Below are 13930 nucleotides of genomic sequence, written 5' to 3' on the forward strand. Positions count from 1 at the left end.
TTTAGTATAAATATGTTTCAAATACTAATTTTAAATTCCATCCATTCATAAAATTTATTTTTTAGAGAATAAAATTCATTTTTAAAAAACTATAAAACATATTTATCTAAAATGTTTTTACCTCAAACCTTTCTTAAAATAAATTTTATAGAAGGAATACATTAATAAAGATGCTAGTCAGTGAATTTGAAATGAATAGTGATTAAGAATATTTATACCAAGCTTCATAGGATGTGTATAAAATTAACCCCTTGTTCCCCTACATCCTTAGGATTGGATGTGAACAATCGTCTTGAGAAACATTGTTATTTCTAAAATTAGATCAATACAGATGTTTTCTAGTCTCGCATGCAACTATAAATTTCCTTCCCCTCCCAATTTAAGAAAATCAGACTTAAGATTTACCAAGTGAGGTGCTATGTGAGTAGCATTCGCTCTATGAAGGCAACAAAATCATTGCATTATAAAACCTAGAACCACCTCAGGAAAATACCACATCATAATATATTCAAAACACAAGGAGTCGATCTCAAAACATCAAGGGGGGTAAAAACAGCTCGAAAGCATCCTCCGCAACTACTGGGAAGATTATGTCTTACTTCTCAAAGGTTCAAACTTCTCTCTCTACCGGTGAAAAAACACACTATTGATTACTGCAAAATTATATCCTTTATTTATTTAGATACTTGCTTGGTGACTGCGTCATATTTTAGTAAGGTTCCACTGGTGCTCGGAATTTTGCTCCTGCATACACAGCTGCAGATCCAAGCTCTTCTTCGATCCTAAGAAGCTGCAATACCAACAAGTAGAAACTGCTCAAAGACAAGGACTAAAATTCCAGAGTTGGGTGCAAAGAAGGCTGTGAATCAACAAGGACTCAAAGTTTTGGACCAATATCCAGAGACCGATATGAGCTAGCTATCCACCAAAAATTAAAGAGAAAGGAAAACTAGATGGATTTTATTCATAGGGAAATGCATAGGACTCGAAACTAGATGACGAATTACTATAGGGAAGTAGCCCTTGGTAAGTCCAAGGGCTGATCACCCAGGGCTCAAGTAGTAAAGAAGGGGCAAAGAAGGGGCCATGGTGCCAGTGAAACAAGATAAAGTTGGATTAAGATTTTAAAACTTCCATTCCATTTTGGTGAAGAAAAGGGATCTTATTTTCAGAATTTCTAAATAACGAAGAAAAGGAAGGTTCGGTGCACAATATTGAAGTAAATAATTTTTCTAATGGCATCCGCTGTAAGAAATTAGACCCCTGATTCACATTGACAAGGCTATAATAAATGGCATATGCATTAGACCATGGGAGCTGGACACTCACAGCAATTCCCTTTTCAACCCAAGTAAATGATAATAGAGCTTTACCTGGTTATATTTGGCAAGGCGTTCTGACCTGCAAGGAGCTCCAGTCTTGATCTGGCCCTGTTTGCATATAAGGCACACATCATCAGGTCATATCAACTTGAGATGCTGTCCAGAAAACCGTCAAATCTCTTAATTATGATACTACAATTTTATTTTCATGTTGCAAAAAACAGAGAATCAATATTAATCCAAGTATGCACTGTACAAAGAGCTTCAATATTACAGAAAATTCTCAAGTTATAGGGAACAGAAGCTACCAGTTTTGGAAAGAGACATGCTAAGAAAAAGGAAGACCAAATGAATTTGAACATAATTCCTATCTGAATTTCATATCGTGATTCTTTTTGGAGAAAGAGAAAAAGAGGGAACAAGTACTAAAGGAATTTCTCAAAATCAAATCACCCAAAACCATAAAAGACCAATCCAGCAGTGGGAAAAATGACCAACATACAAAATTCATCTAATAGATATTGAAAATTCAAGGGAGAACAAACAAGACTTTGAGTTAGGTGACCTAGTGTATGCATCGAGAGAAGAGCAGCTACTCAGATATTTAGCAGCTGGAGCTAAAACATTTAATATGAAGGGGAAAAAGACAGACGAAGCAAAGGAGAACAACCCCAACACTTACCGTGGCCAAACCAACTGAAAGGTCTGCAATGAAAGTATCCTCAGTTTCACCACTGTATTGTGCAAGGGAAACTGGATCAGTAATGCCATTTCAAATAATACTGAAAAAAATTTAGTAGACAAAAAACATTTTGTACCTTCGGTGACTTGCCATAACACCCCAGCCAGCTCGTTTAGACATTTTCACAGCTTCAATGCTCTCAGTTACTGAACCGATTTGATTCACCTGGCCAATCATAAACTAGTCAGTACAGAAGTTCCAATTCAATGGATGATCAAAGATCTGTGCCATCCAATCTTCATGTGTAAATTTTTTTTTATTTTTTTATTTATACAGATTTCATGTGTAAAATTTTATCAGTAGCATGAGTGCATTTGCAAACTCTAAAAGGTAAGTAAAATAGGCCAACCTATTGTCACAGACTTAGCCTTTTCCTAAGCTCACATGCGACACTTAAACATCTCAAGACACTTGATGTTACTAAGCCAGCCCTCCCCTTACACTTAACTAGCTAGGCTAAGTTAGAGGCACACAACTTGAAAGCTAAGAGAGCCTAAGGCAACACTTTAAGAAAGGAAGCTTTATCGCACATGGAAGCTTTTACAATGCTTGGAAGCTGTCACTTGCTTCATTGGTTAGCTATTTTGGGTGGTGTCTTGGCCAAATGAGGCCCTCACCTATTTATAAGTACCAATGGAACTCTCTAGAACCCACAAAGGTTCCACTCTATCATAGAACTCTCTATACAAAGGCTATTTACAAGTACGTCTAGAACTCTCTAGAACATCCCATATGCTTCCCTGGTCCTCCACTTTTGTGTAGAGATGTGTGGACATCTCCAGGACTCTCCAGAACCCTTCACGCTCCTCCACTAGTGTAGATGACTCCAAGAGTTTTCAGAAGCTTCCTACTCACTTATATAAGCTCAGGGGAGGGTCACTTGGGCAGGTTGTAACACTATTCTCCCATAGAAGATGAGTTTATTCCTAATCCAAAACTACTTTCAAGCAGCAAAAAACCATGAACTTTGCAACTTAATTGCAGTGAGCCATTAAGCTAACAAACAAACACTAAGATTAGACTAAATATGATGTGCATGGCAATCCTAGGTAAGGATATATCCTTCTTTAAGCAGGAAAAAGGAAGTGACAACTACCTTCAATAGAAGGGCATTGCAAGCCTTCTCCTTGATTGCTTTCTCCACACGCTGTAGCAGCCACAATAAAAAGGGATTTGAAGTCATAAACACGCATATCTTACATTTTGAGCTTATGGTGGTCATAAGCTCATCTTAGATTTTTAGCTTTTGGTGGTAGTAAGAGCTTGCCTTAGGATTTGTAACAAGGAGATCATCACCAACAATCTGAACTTTCTCGCCAATTTCAGATGTCATCTTTGCATAGTGCTCCCAATCATCCTGATCAAATGGGTCTTCAATTGAAACAATTGGGTAATCATTCACAAATGATTTGTAAACATTCTTCAAGCTGTCTCCAGATATTTTTTGTGATCCATCATTGTTCTGCAGCAGATGGTTATTATTCAGTTAGGTGCTTCAAATTACAAGGATTTTCTGCTCAAAATATTGATAGGAAATCCTAATTTAGTTTCTGAAGTGATGGTACTTCCTTGGCAGGTTGTACCAAGCACACCTCTTATCGGGCTTTTTGGATAAAAGCCAATTAAATGATGGTCCATTGACCATTTTCTATTGTGAAAAAACAGGACAACATAAACCCGACATATCTCGGACCATGCACTATTGAGTAAAATTCCTTAAGAAGTTAGAGGATAGAGTTAATTGCTACCTCTTCCTTGAAATTCAAGTCATAGGTCTTATCCTTGTTATCATAGAACTCTGAAGCAGCAACATCCATCCCAATTACAACCTGCAAGAAAAGTCAATAATCAGTGAATGTAAAACCAAAAATAATAACCATGCAAATAGAATAAGTGCTAAGAAATATAAGTTAGATTTCAAAGATGAGAGAAGTTACCTTTCCAGTATATCCAGCTTTTGCAATAGCTGTCTTCAGTAGTTCAAGGCCTTCCTTGTTCTCCTGCAGTTCACATCACATGAATATATCTAAAATCAAAACATTATCCTGGACATTCACTAAACCAAAGAGAAAAGTATCCAGACTTGTACCTGAGGTATGTTCTTAAATATCGATGAACAGAATGTGATACTATTCAAACTTTTAATTACATTTTACTACAAAATTGATGAGGTGGGTAGGGTGGTTTTCTATAGTGGGACAAACAGGTAAGAAACCAACTTGAATAGACCATTAGCCTCTGATTTGACCATATAGCTTTCTTCAAGCTTCAAGCATGAAATGAAAATCCCAGAATGATATAATGAATGAGCAATTACGAACCTGAATATTGGGAGCAAAGCCACCTTCATCACCAACATTGGTTGCATCTTGACCATACTTTTTCTTAATTACAGACTGGAAGAGCAAACAAATAGAAACATGATAAGCCCTAAGATAATGTGAATATGTTAAACTAAATTTCAAGGGGTAAAATGCACAAAATATAAATAATAATAATAATAAAATTAATGCTACCTTCAAATGATGGTATACTTCTACACCCATCTTCATAGCTTCCTTGAAAGAAGATGCCCCAAGTGGGAGAATCATAAATTCCTGTAAAAATTGGGATTAATAAGAATTTCAACAGCAAAGGACATTAAAAATTCATAACCAAGCTCAGACTTTAATTTAACCTGCATGGCTAGTTTGTTGCCAGCATGAGAACCTCCATTGATAACATTGAATGCAGGTACAGGCAGCACTAACTTTTTGTTTCCAGCAAGATTAGCAATGTGCTGCAGGGTACAAATATAAACAAGAGTAATCATGTAAGAAAAATTTATGCATGTAATTAGTTTAAAATAACTATGAATGAATTATGCTACTGCATACTGTACCTTGTAAAGGGGAATTTTGTTCACCATAGCTCCAGCTTTACACACGGCAAGTGACACTGCCAATATAGCATTTGCTCCAAGCTAATATAGTTGAAAAGAAGAAAAAATCCAGTCATCATAAAGTCCAAAACAGGAGAAGTAGCACTAAGAAACTTGAAATAATATGCTGTCATCAGAAGTATTAATGTCTGAAAAACTGTTCTATAATACCTTTTGCTTGCACCAACCCCATTCATTAACTGTTCCATCAAGCTGTTGCACCATGAAATTGTCGATCTTAACCTGCTCTGTTGGGTCCTTTCCAATAAACGCATAACAGAATAAATATGCATCAACGCCCTGTTTTCATGTGCTTCAAGAAAAACCAAAATGAAAAATGTTCACAGGATACCTTTCCAATCAAAGCAGGTGCAATGATTGCATTCACATTTTCCACCGCCTACACCAAAAGAATATAAACATATCATGATCAGTTCAGTATCAGGTAAGTCTCAATTGTCAAAACATCACATAGGCTCTTAAGAAAGATGCTAGTCTCAGGTCATCAATGAATTAATGACAAAAGGGTGTAAATATTTCTAGCAAGAAAAGGGTTTTGTTCCTGTTCAATTGCATAATTTGACAATAAATTTGAAGTAAACTTTGAGCATTCATCGTACAAAAAACATTACAATAATAAATTAAGGGTTCAAAAGTAATCAGATACCTTGAGGACACCTTTCCCAAGGAAGTCAGATCCACCATCTCTCAACTCCAAAGCCTCGTAGATACCTTAAATATGCATAAATTGTTAAGAAAAGAAAGTCAGAATTAGAAAATACTACTTCAGGCATGTAACAACCATGAAATTGATTAAGAAAGACCAAATGTATGTGAATGAAAAAGAATTCTTCACCATTGAAGAGTTCATTTAATAGTATATGCAATATAAACTAACAGAAAAGGTAACAGAAAAAGAAAAATTGGCCTGCCACTGGGGACATAAAGTGGTAGGAAAACCAAATATAACAAGAGGAGAACCCTAACATTCCTTCAAATTTCTGGAAATCAAGGTAAGAGCTATTCACATAGTAAATATCACTATTTTTTTAACTCAAAAATATCTTCTTGTATTACCTGTTGAAGCGCCACTTGGGACAGCAGCCCTCGCAAAAGTTCCATCACTGAGCGTAACATCAACCTGAAATCACTTTTACTTTTAGAAACAGTTTCTACGTGTCTCTATTACAGAACCCAAAAAACCAGTCATCCACTGTTTGGTTCCCGGAAAAACCAAGTGAAAGCAAGAAAACTTAGAATCTATCACCTCAACTAAACCAAACAGTTATACATGGCTCATTCAGATGTAATTATTCTGTTTCCGTGTCTTAAGCAAAGAAAATCTAAGATTCTAAACCTCTTTGTTCTCTTTTATTTTACTACATTTTCCCGACAACGAAACAGATGAATAGTCGACATGCATCCGTAAACAAAACGCGAAAAGGCCAAAAGTCTACAAATCCACGATCCGTTTGGTTTGGTTCACGTGTAAATGGCGGAAAACAAAAGAAAAAGCCAGGTCCCCACCTTTCACGTGGTTTTGCAAAAAGCACTTGAATCGCGAAATCGTTAACTTTCTCGGCTTCCAAACAATCCAGATTACTATATTCAAAGCCTCGGCTCATTCACATAGCCTACGCTTTCCCGGGAACCAAGTAGCAAATTCAAATTATTAAAAAAAAAATTAAAATAAAAACAGAGATCAAAATGCTGGTGGAAATCGAGAAATTTCGAGGGATCAATGAAACTGACTTCAACGGTGGGATTTCCACGGCTGTCGAAGATCTGTCGAGCTTTGATGACCTTGATGGTTGCCATTGTCGTCACTTCGATCTCACGAGCTTTCCTTGTTTGCTTTTGTTTTGTTTGTTCTCCGAGAAAATAATTTAAGGCTTGGTAGGGTATTTATAGAAAAGTGATCCTCCACCACCACACTGATTTGGTCTCGGCCGTTGGTTTTGTTTCAAAAGCGGAAGACCACGTGAACGGCTGTGATTGATTTCTTGGGCATCACGAGAAGTCGATGAAATCAGGTGTTTCACGGACCACGATCACAACCCAAAGTATAGACTCGCATTTAATAATTTTCCTCTCTGCCTTCAATTTTGACACGTGGCGTATCATAATAAATGAGTGCGTTCGTGGATGAAGCACCGGAATATTTCCCGTTCAACAGGTGGAAAGCATAGTCGGATTATTCGACGGTGGTTTTTTTATGAAAAGAAGTGCTTGGCTTGGCCGCTAGTTTTCATAAGCAGTGGGCCAATTGACCTGTTTAGTGCTTTAATTGTTTTCGGAACGTGGAAAAAGTGGGCTTACTTTCCCCTTAAAAAATTTATTTTTGAAAATAAAAATTAATCCAAGAGGCCAAAAGAACTTTATGTTATAGTCAATAAAAAATCATATCCTATATACCTTAAAAGGTAATTTCCTATTAAATATGATATCCTTTAAGATTAATTATATTTGATTTATAAAAAATAAAAGTGGAATTAACGTTATATTTTAGTGTTAAAAAAATTTATTTTGTATGTGTGGGACGTTCATTGCGGTCCAACATGAGCCCTAAGCGTCATCTAATGCAAAGCATGTTTAGCACAAGAGTCATGTAGCATTAGTCATCTGCCTAGGGTATAGACGAACACAAAACAATTGAGCATTGTGGATTGTTGTCAGCCCCTTAACCACTTGACTCAAATTTGGAGAAAAGGATCTCATGGGTAGGCCTTGCACCCATGACAGCCTAGACAGAGAGCAAGGAAGGCTTGGAGGGTTGGTGGTTCAAACTCCAAGAGCTAACTAAGGAGGACATGTGCGAGCCAGACGCGCATTGTGCGCGCACCAGATGGGCACCGCACGCATACCAGGCTTAAGTGGGCTATGGAGTTGGTACAGATGAAGGCTGAGGGCTATTTTGGAATTTAATTTATATTTATTTAAATATTTCATTATGTCTCCTCAAGCATATTGATGTCTCCTCCAAAAACTATGAAAACGGCCCGTATTGCTCTTTAAGGGGGGGTCACTCAAGGGGGGAATACCAAGGGAAAGCCTTAACCGCACCAAGAGGGCACCATGGCACGGCCTTGGGCGTGCCTAGGACACACGGACGAGACTCGAGCACGCACACATGGGCTCCATGACATGTGTGGTGTGCACCCCGTGGCCGCAATGGCACGGGGCCTGGTGCGGCCTACCTCCTCCCCGCACAGGCACGAAGGCGCTTAAGCCTTGTGTGGTGAGCTAGCTAAGGAAGCCATGGGTGCAATGCCATGGCCTAATGGGGCACTAGATAGCAACTGACTCACACCCATGATGCCTACGCACAGCACAGGGGTGCAATGCCTTGTGCACCAAAAAGGATCACCCATGGGCGCAATGTCATGGTTCGTTGCTATAGAGTTGGACCTGATAGTGGGAGCAAGAAACACGTCCAGGTCATGGGCACTTAGACATGGCATGGGCTCGCATATCAGTGTGGGGAAGGCACACTAATGCACCAGACACTTGGCTAGCTGGTTGGTGCATGCTGTCTGGTTCAGAAGGCCTTGATCAATGGCACGTTGGTGGGCACCCGATCACAAGAGGCACCTTACGGGGAAGAAGACAGCTTGTTAAGGGGACTCTCCAGTAGCTTGGTGAGAAAGGCTTGAGGAGATGACAACTAACCAGTGCAGCCAGCTAGTGGCAGCTAGTTGGGACAGCAAGTGATCAAGTCAAGCAGTCAGCTACAATTGACTTGCAGTTGATTAAGGTGCTGATGGCTGATGCAAGTGGGCGGTTCACAAGCAAGCCACCATCTGGGTGGTGGGTGGTTATGCAAGGCAGTTATGGGCGGTTTTGGTCAGTTGCATAACCACGAGATTGGCTCCAGGATTTGAATTTTGAAATTCAAATGTAAACTGTAGGGTAAGTTTTTTAAAAAGGCTCCTACATCCTTGAGAATGAACAGAGTGAGAGATGAGGGATGATTCTCTGAATGCTTAGGGGGTGTAAGCATACTCTGACTCAGGGAAACAATTTTGTATCTTGTAGTGAGTTTAATACAAGTTGGGAAGGGTTCTCGTAATCTCGTTTGTGTCCCTATTACATTGTTGTTACTTTGCTTTTGTTGTATTTTTCTAAAGACTGGGAAGAAAGGTTGGCTAAGGAAGGGTTCTTAGCACCGGACACTCGTGAAAAATTTAGAGTGATATTCAAGGATGTGACAATTGGTATCAGAGCCTGCACCAGAGATGGCTGGTGATAATGTAATGGACGCCCTACGGGAAAGGATGACTCGGATGGAAGAAGCGTTGGGAGAATGGCCACGTGAGGATGACACTGTGGCTTTGTGGGCAAAACACACCATGGGAGAAATTCAAGTGCAAAGGAATCTGTTGGAGACCCATAACAAATTCTTTGAAGAGAAATTTGTTGCATTGAAATCAGAGATGTAATCCCTGATGAATGACTTCAAGGGAGCCCTACAGTCTTATGGAGAGAACATTGTTGTTCTCAAGAAGGTTGTGTTACAGGGATCCTCCTCAGGCCCTGAAGCCCCTTCCAAAATCCGAGTCCTAAAGCCTAAGGGCTTCAACGGTAACAGGAACGCGAAGGAGTTGGAGAACTTCTTGTGGGACATGGAGCAGTTCTTCAAGGCTGCTCACATTCCTGATGGCGAGAAGGTGTCCATCACCAATATGTATCTGACTAGTGATGCCAAACTATGGTGGCGAACTAGGATGGAAGACGATGCAGAGTCTGGAAGGCCCTAAATCACCACTTGGGAGACTTTGAAGAAGGAATTGAAGGATTAGTTCTTCCCCACTAACACTGCTTGGGTGGTCAGGGAAGCGCTGAAAAGGCTTAGACACATCGGATCTGTGAGGGACTACATCAAGGAATTCAGTTCCTTGATGTTAGACATAAAGAACATGTCAGATGAGGACAAGCTCTTCAATTTCATGTCTGGATTGCAATGGTGGGTTCAGACGGAACTTAGGAGGCAAGGGATTCATGATCTCCCTACTGCCATGGCTGCAGCAGATTGCTTGGTGGACTACAAGATGGGTGGCGACATCTCCACCATACAGAGACCCAAGTCAGAAGAAAATAAGAAGCCTAAGGCTGAGGGCAAGACTTCTAAGAAGTCTAGGTGGAAGAAACAGAACAAGGAGGCTGCTATAGGGGGAAAACTAGTGGAGAATACCACAAAGTTTGTGCAACAGACCACTCGGATGGCAGGATGTTTCATCTGCAATGGCCCTCATCGAGCCAGAGACTACCCCAAAAGAGAGAAACTCTCAGCCCTTGTGACTGCAGATGACAAGGGAGAATCTAACTCAAAGACCCCTCTTAAAGTCAACCCACTACAACTCCTGAACGTGATTAATGGTGAGACCCTAGTCCAGAAGTCCCTAATATATGTTCATGTAGTTGTAAATGGTGTGCAAGTGAAGGCCTTGGTGGACAGTGGTGCCACTCACAACTTCGTGGCCACCAAAGAAGCAACTAGGTTGGGATTGAAGTTGAAAGAGGATACCAACCGGATCAAGGTAGTCAATAGCAAAGCCCAAAAGATCCAAGGGGTAGCAAAGAATGTCCCCATGCAAATTGGTGACTTGAAGGGTACATGCAGCCTACTTTGTGTACCCTTGGACGACTTCGACTTGATCCTTGGTGTAGATTTCCTCTTGAGGGCTAAGGTGGCCTTGATCCCACATCTCGGTGGACTGATGGTGTTGGAAGAAAAGCAGCCCTGTTTCGTGCAGGCCTTGAGGGCCAAGGATGGTGGCAAGGGTCAGCCTGAGATGTTGTCTGCTATCCAATTGAAGAAGGGATTGAAGAGGGGCCAGGAGACATATGTTGCAACCTTGATCGAGATCAAGGAGGGACAGTCTATGGAAGTCCCTGATTCAGTGGTCAAAATCCTTAAGGAGTTCAAAGATGTAATGCCTGCAAAACTTCCCAAGGAATTGCCACCCTGGCGACCTATTGACCACAAGATTGAACTGCTACCTAGAACAAAGGCCCCGGCTCAAGCCCCTTACAAGATGTCTCCTGCAGAGTTGTTGGAGTTATGTAAGCAATTGAAGGAATTGTTGGATGCAGGCTTGATCTAGCCCTCAAGGGCCCCATATGGTGCACCAGTGTTGTTCTAAAAGAAGCATGATGGCTCTATCCGCATGTGTGTGGATTATAGAGCTCTCAACAAGGCGACCATCAAGAACAAGTACCCGATCCCCTTGGCTGCCGAGTTGTTTGGCATATTGTCAAAAGCCTCTTACTTCACCAAGTTGGACCTGAGATCAGGCTATTGGCAAGTGCAGATTGTAGCAGGAGATGAGGGGAAAACAACATGTGTAACTTGGTATGGTTCATACGAGTTTCTGGTAATGCCTTCTGGTATGTTTGCCAGACTTGGACTTACCCTTTGAAGTCCAAACAGATGCCTTAGATAGAGCCTTGGGTGGAGTCTTGGTGCAAGAAGGGCACCCTGTGGCGTTTGAAAGTAGGAAGCAAAACAATGTTGAGCAGAGGTACTCTGCTCATGAGAAGGAAATGACAGTTGTGGTTCACTGCCTGCAGCAGTGGAGACATTACTTATTGGGAAGCATTTTTACAGTGGTCACTAACAATGTGACTAACACTTTCTTCAAAACTCAGAAGAAGTTAAGTCCCATACAGGCACGATGGCTGGAGTTTCTGACTGACTTTAAATTTGAATGGTTGTATCGACCAAGAAGACATAACACTGTGGCTAATGCCTTGAGTAGAAAAGAGGTGATTACCTACATCACGACCCTCTCAGAAGTCATCTCTGACTTCAATGAGAAAATCAAGCAAGCTGCGGAGAAAAATGTTACATATGGCAGGCTGAAGCAGCAAGTTAAGGAGGGTGTGATCAGAAGGTATTGGCTAGAAGGAGACCTCCTTGTGGCAAAAGGAGGAAGATGGTATGTTCCTGCAAACGGCTTGAGAAATGAATTACTGTGGGAAACTCATGATGCGAAGTGGGCAGGCCATCCCGGTGAATAGAGGACTCTAGCACTGCTAGCCAAATCCTATTACTGGCCTAAGATGGGTGAGGATGTCTAGACATATGTAAAATCCTGCTTGGTTTGTCAGATGGACAAGACTGAGAGGAAGAAGGTTGCAGGGTTGCTACAACCCCTCCTAATTCTAGAGAAACCTTGGGAGAGCATTTTCATGAATTTCATCACTGGATTTCCAAAGGTTCATGACTTGAAATCTATTTTTTTTTTTTTTTTTTGTAGATAGATTCTCTAAGTATGTTGTGTTTATACCTGCCCCTAATGCTTGCCCTACGGAGGAAGCGACTAAGTTGTTTTTCAGTAATATTGTCAAGCTCTTTGGGTTGCCTAGAGACGTAGTCAATGATCGGGATGCACAATTCACTGGTTGGTTTTAGGTTAAGCTGTTCAAACTCTTGGGTTTAGAGTTGGAATTTCCTACAGCCAACCACCCTCAGACCGATGGGCAGACAGAGAGGATCAATGCCTTGCTAGAGGAATACCTCAGGCACTATGTGACAGCAACACGAAAGAATTGGGTGGATTTGTTGGATACTGCCCAATTGTGTTATAATCTGCGGAGGAGCTCAGCAACAGGGATGAGTCCCTTTGAGCTGGCTATTGGGGTGCAACCACGGATGCCTTTGGAGGTGGCTAAGCAAAAAACAAGAGGAAATAGTCCTGCAACATATAAGATGGCTTAGTCCCGACATGAGATGTTTGATGAGGCCTGGGATAATCTGGAGAAGGCAGCCAGACGCATGAAGAAGTATGCAGACCGTGATAAGAGACCCTTGGAATTTCAGGTTGGGTATAGGGTCCTTCTGAAATTGACTCCTCAGATATGGAAGAAAATCAGTAACAAGACAAGGCAGAGGTGTCTGGTTCCTAAGTATGATGGACCATTCGAGGTGATAAAACGAGTTGGGCAGGTGGCCTACATATTGAAGCTGCATGAGAGGCTCAAGCTTCACCCAACTTTCCATGTTAGTTTTCTGAAGCCTTACCATGAGGATCTGGATGTAGAAAGGGTGCAAACAAAACAGGCCCCTCACTTGGTCATGAAGCAGTTTGATCGAGAGGTAGAGAAAATCTTGGATCATAAGACCATGGAACATAGCAGAAAGAACCGGCAAACTGATTTCTTGGTTCAATGGAAGGGGACTTCAGAAGCAGAAGCTACATGAGAGAGAAATGTTACATTGTGGCAATTTGAGAAGGCGGTCCAGGCATACTGGTAGACTAAGTCGACGAGGGCGTCGACTTCAACAGGTGGGGATGGGTTTATTAGCCCCTTAGCCATTTGACTCAAATTTGGAGAAAATGACCTCATGGGTAGGCCTTGTACCCATGAGAGCCTAAACAGAGAGCAAGGAAAGCCTGGAGGGTTGGTGGTTCAAACTCCAGGAGCTAAGTGAGGAGATCATGTGTGAGCCAGACGCGTACCGTAGGCGATTCAGACGCGCACCGCAAGCGAGCCAAATAGGCACCAAGCGCGCATTGCGTGCGCACTAGATAGGCATCGCGCGCGCACCAGGCTTAAGTGGGCTATGGAGTTGGTGCAAATAAAGGCTGAGGGCTATTTTGGAATTAAATTTATATTTATTTAAATATTCCATTATGTCTCCTCAAACATATTGATGTCTCCTCCAGAAACTATGAAAACTGCTCGTATTGCTCTTTAAGTGAGGGGTAGATGACTTAAGGGGGGAGCACCAAGGGAAAGCTTTGACCGCACTAAGGGGACACCATGGCACGGCCTTAGGCATGCCTAGGACACATGGACGAGACTCGAGCATGCACACATGGGCTCCATGACATGTGTGATGTGCACCCCGTGGCCGCAATGGCACGAGGCCTGGTGCAGCCTACCTTCTCCCCGCACAAGCACTAGGGCGCCTAAGCCTTATGCGGTGAGCCAGCTAAGGAA

General features: G+C 41.5%; 1 protein-coding gene across 1 annotated transcript; it reads right to left on the reverse strand.

Moving 5' to 3' along the window:
• Window positions 1-439: 439 nt before the first annotated feature.
• Window positions 440-6872, reverse strand: LOC117933858 (enolase). Its single transcript, XM_034855420.1, has 17 exons — window positions 6737-6872; window positions 6062-6125; window positions 5652-5716; window positions 5337-5384; window positions 5156-5242; window positions 4946-5026; window positions 4742-4843; window positions 4581-4661; window positions 4386-4460; window positions 4002-4064; window positions 3813-3893; window positions 3332-3526; window positions 3161-3211; window positions 2141-2229; window positions 2005-2056; window positions 1374-1430; window positions 440-790 (listed from the first exon to the last, which is right to left on the reverse strand). Exons 1-17 carry the CDS (start codon window positions 6800-6802, stop codon window positions 710-712), a joined length of 1338 nt encoding a protein of 445 aa, XP_034711311.1. The 5' UTR covers window positions 6803-6872; the 3' UTR covers window positions 440-709.
• Window positions 6873-13930: the final 7058 nt, after the last annotated feature.

Source organism: Vitis riparia, chromosome 16 (assembly GCF_004353265.1).
Source record: "Vitis riparia cultivar Riparia Gloire de Montpellier isolate 1030 chromosome 16, EGFV_Vit.rip_1.0, whole genome shotgun sequence".
NCBI lineage: Eukaryota > Viridiplantae > Streptophyta > Magnoliopsida > Vitales > Vitaceae > Vitis > Vitis riparia.

Excerpts from the sequence above, each read along its gene's own strand:
- LOC117933858 (XM_034855420.1), bottom strand. The coding sequence starts at position 6,802 with ATGGCAACCATCAAGGTCATCAAAGCTCGACAGATCTTCGACAGCCGT. Across the intron at positions 4,461-4,580 it reads AAGTATACCATCATTTGAAG|TCTGTAATTAAGAAAAAGTA; the intron begins GTAGCATTAATT and ends TTGCTCTTCCAG. Across the intron at positions 1,431-2,004 it reads TTTCAGTTGGTTTGGCCACG|GGCCAGATCAAGACTGGAGC; the intron begins GTAAGTGTTGGG and ends ATATGCAAACAG.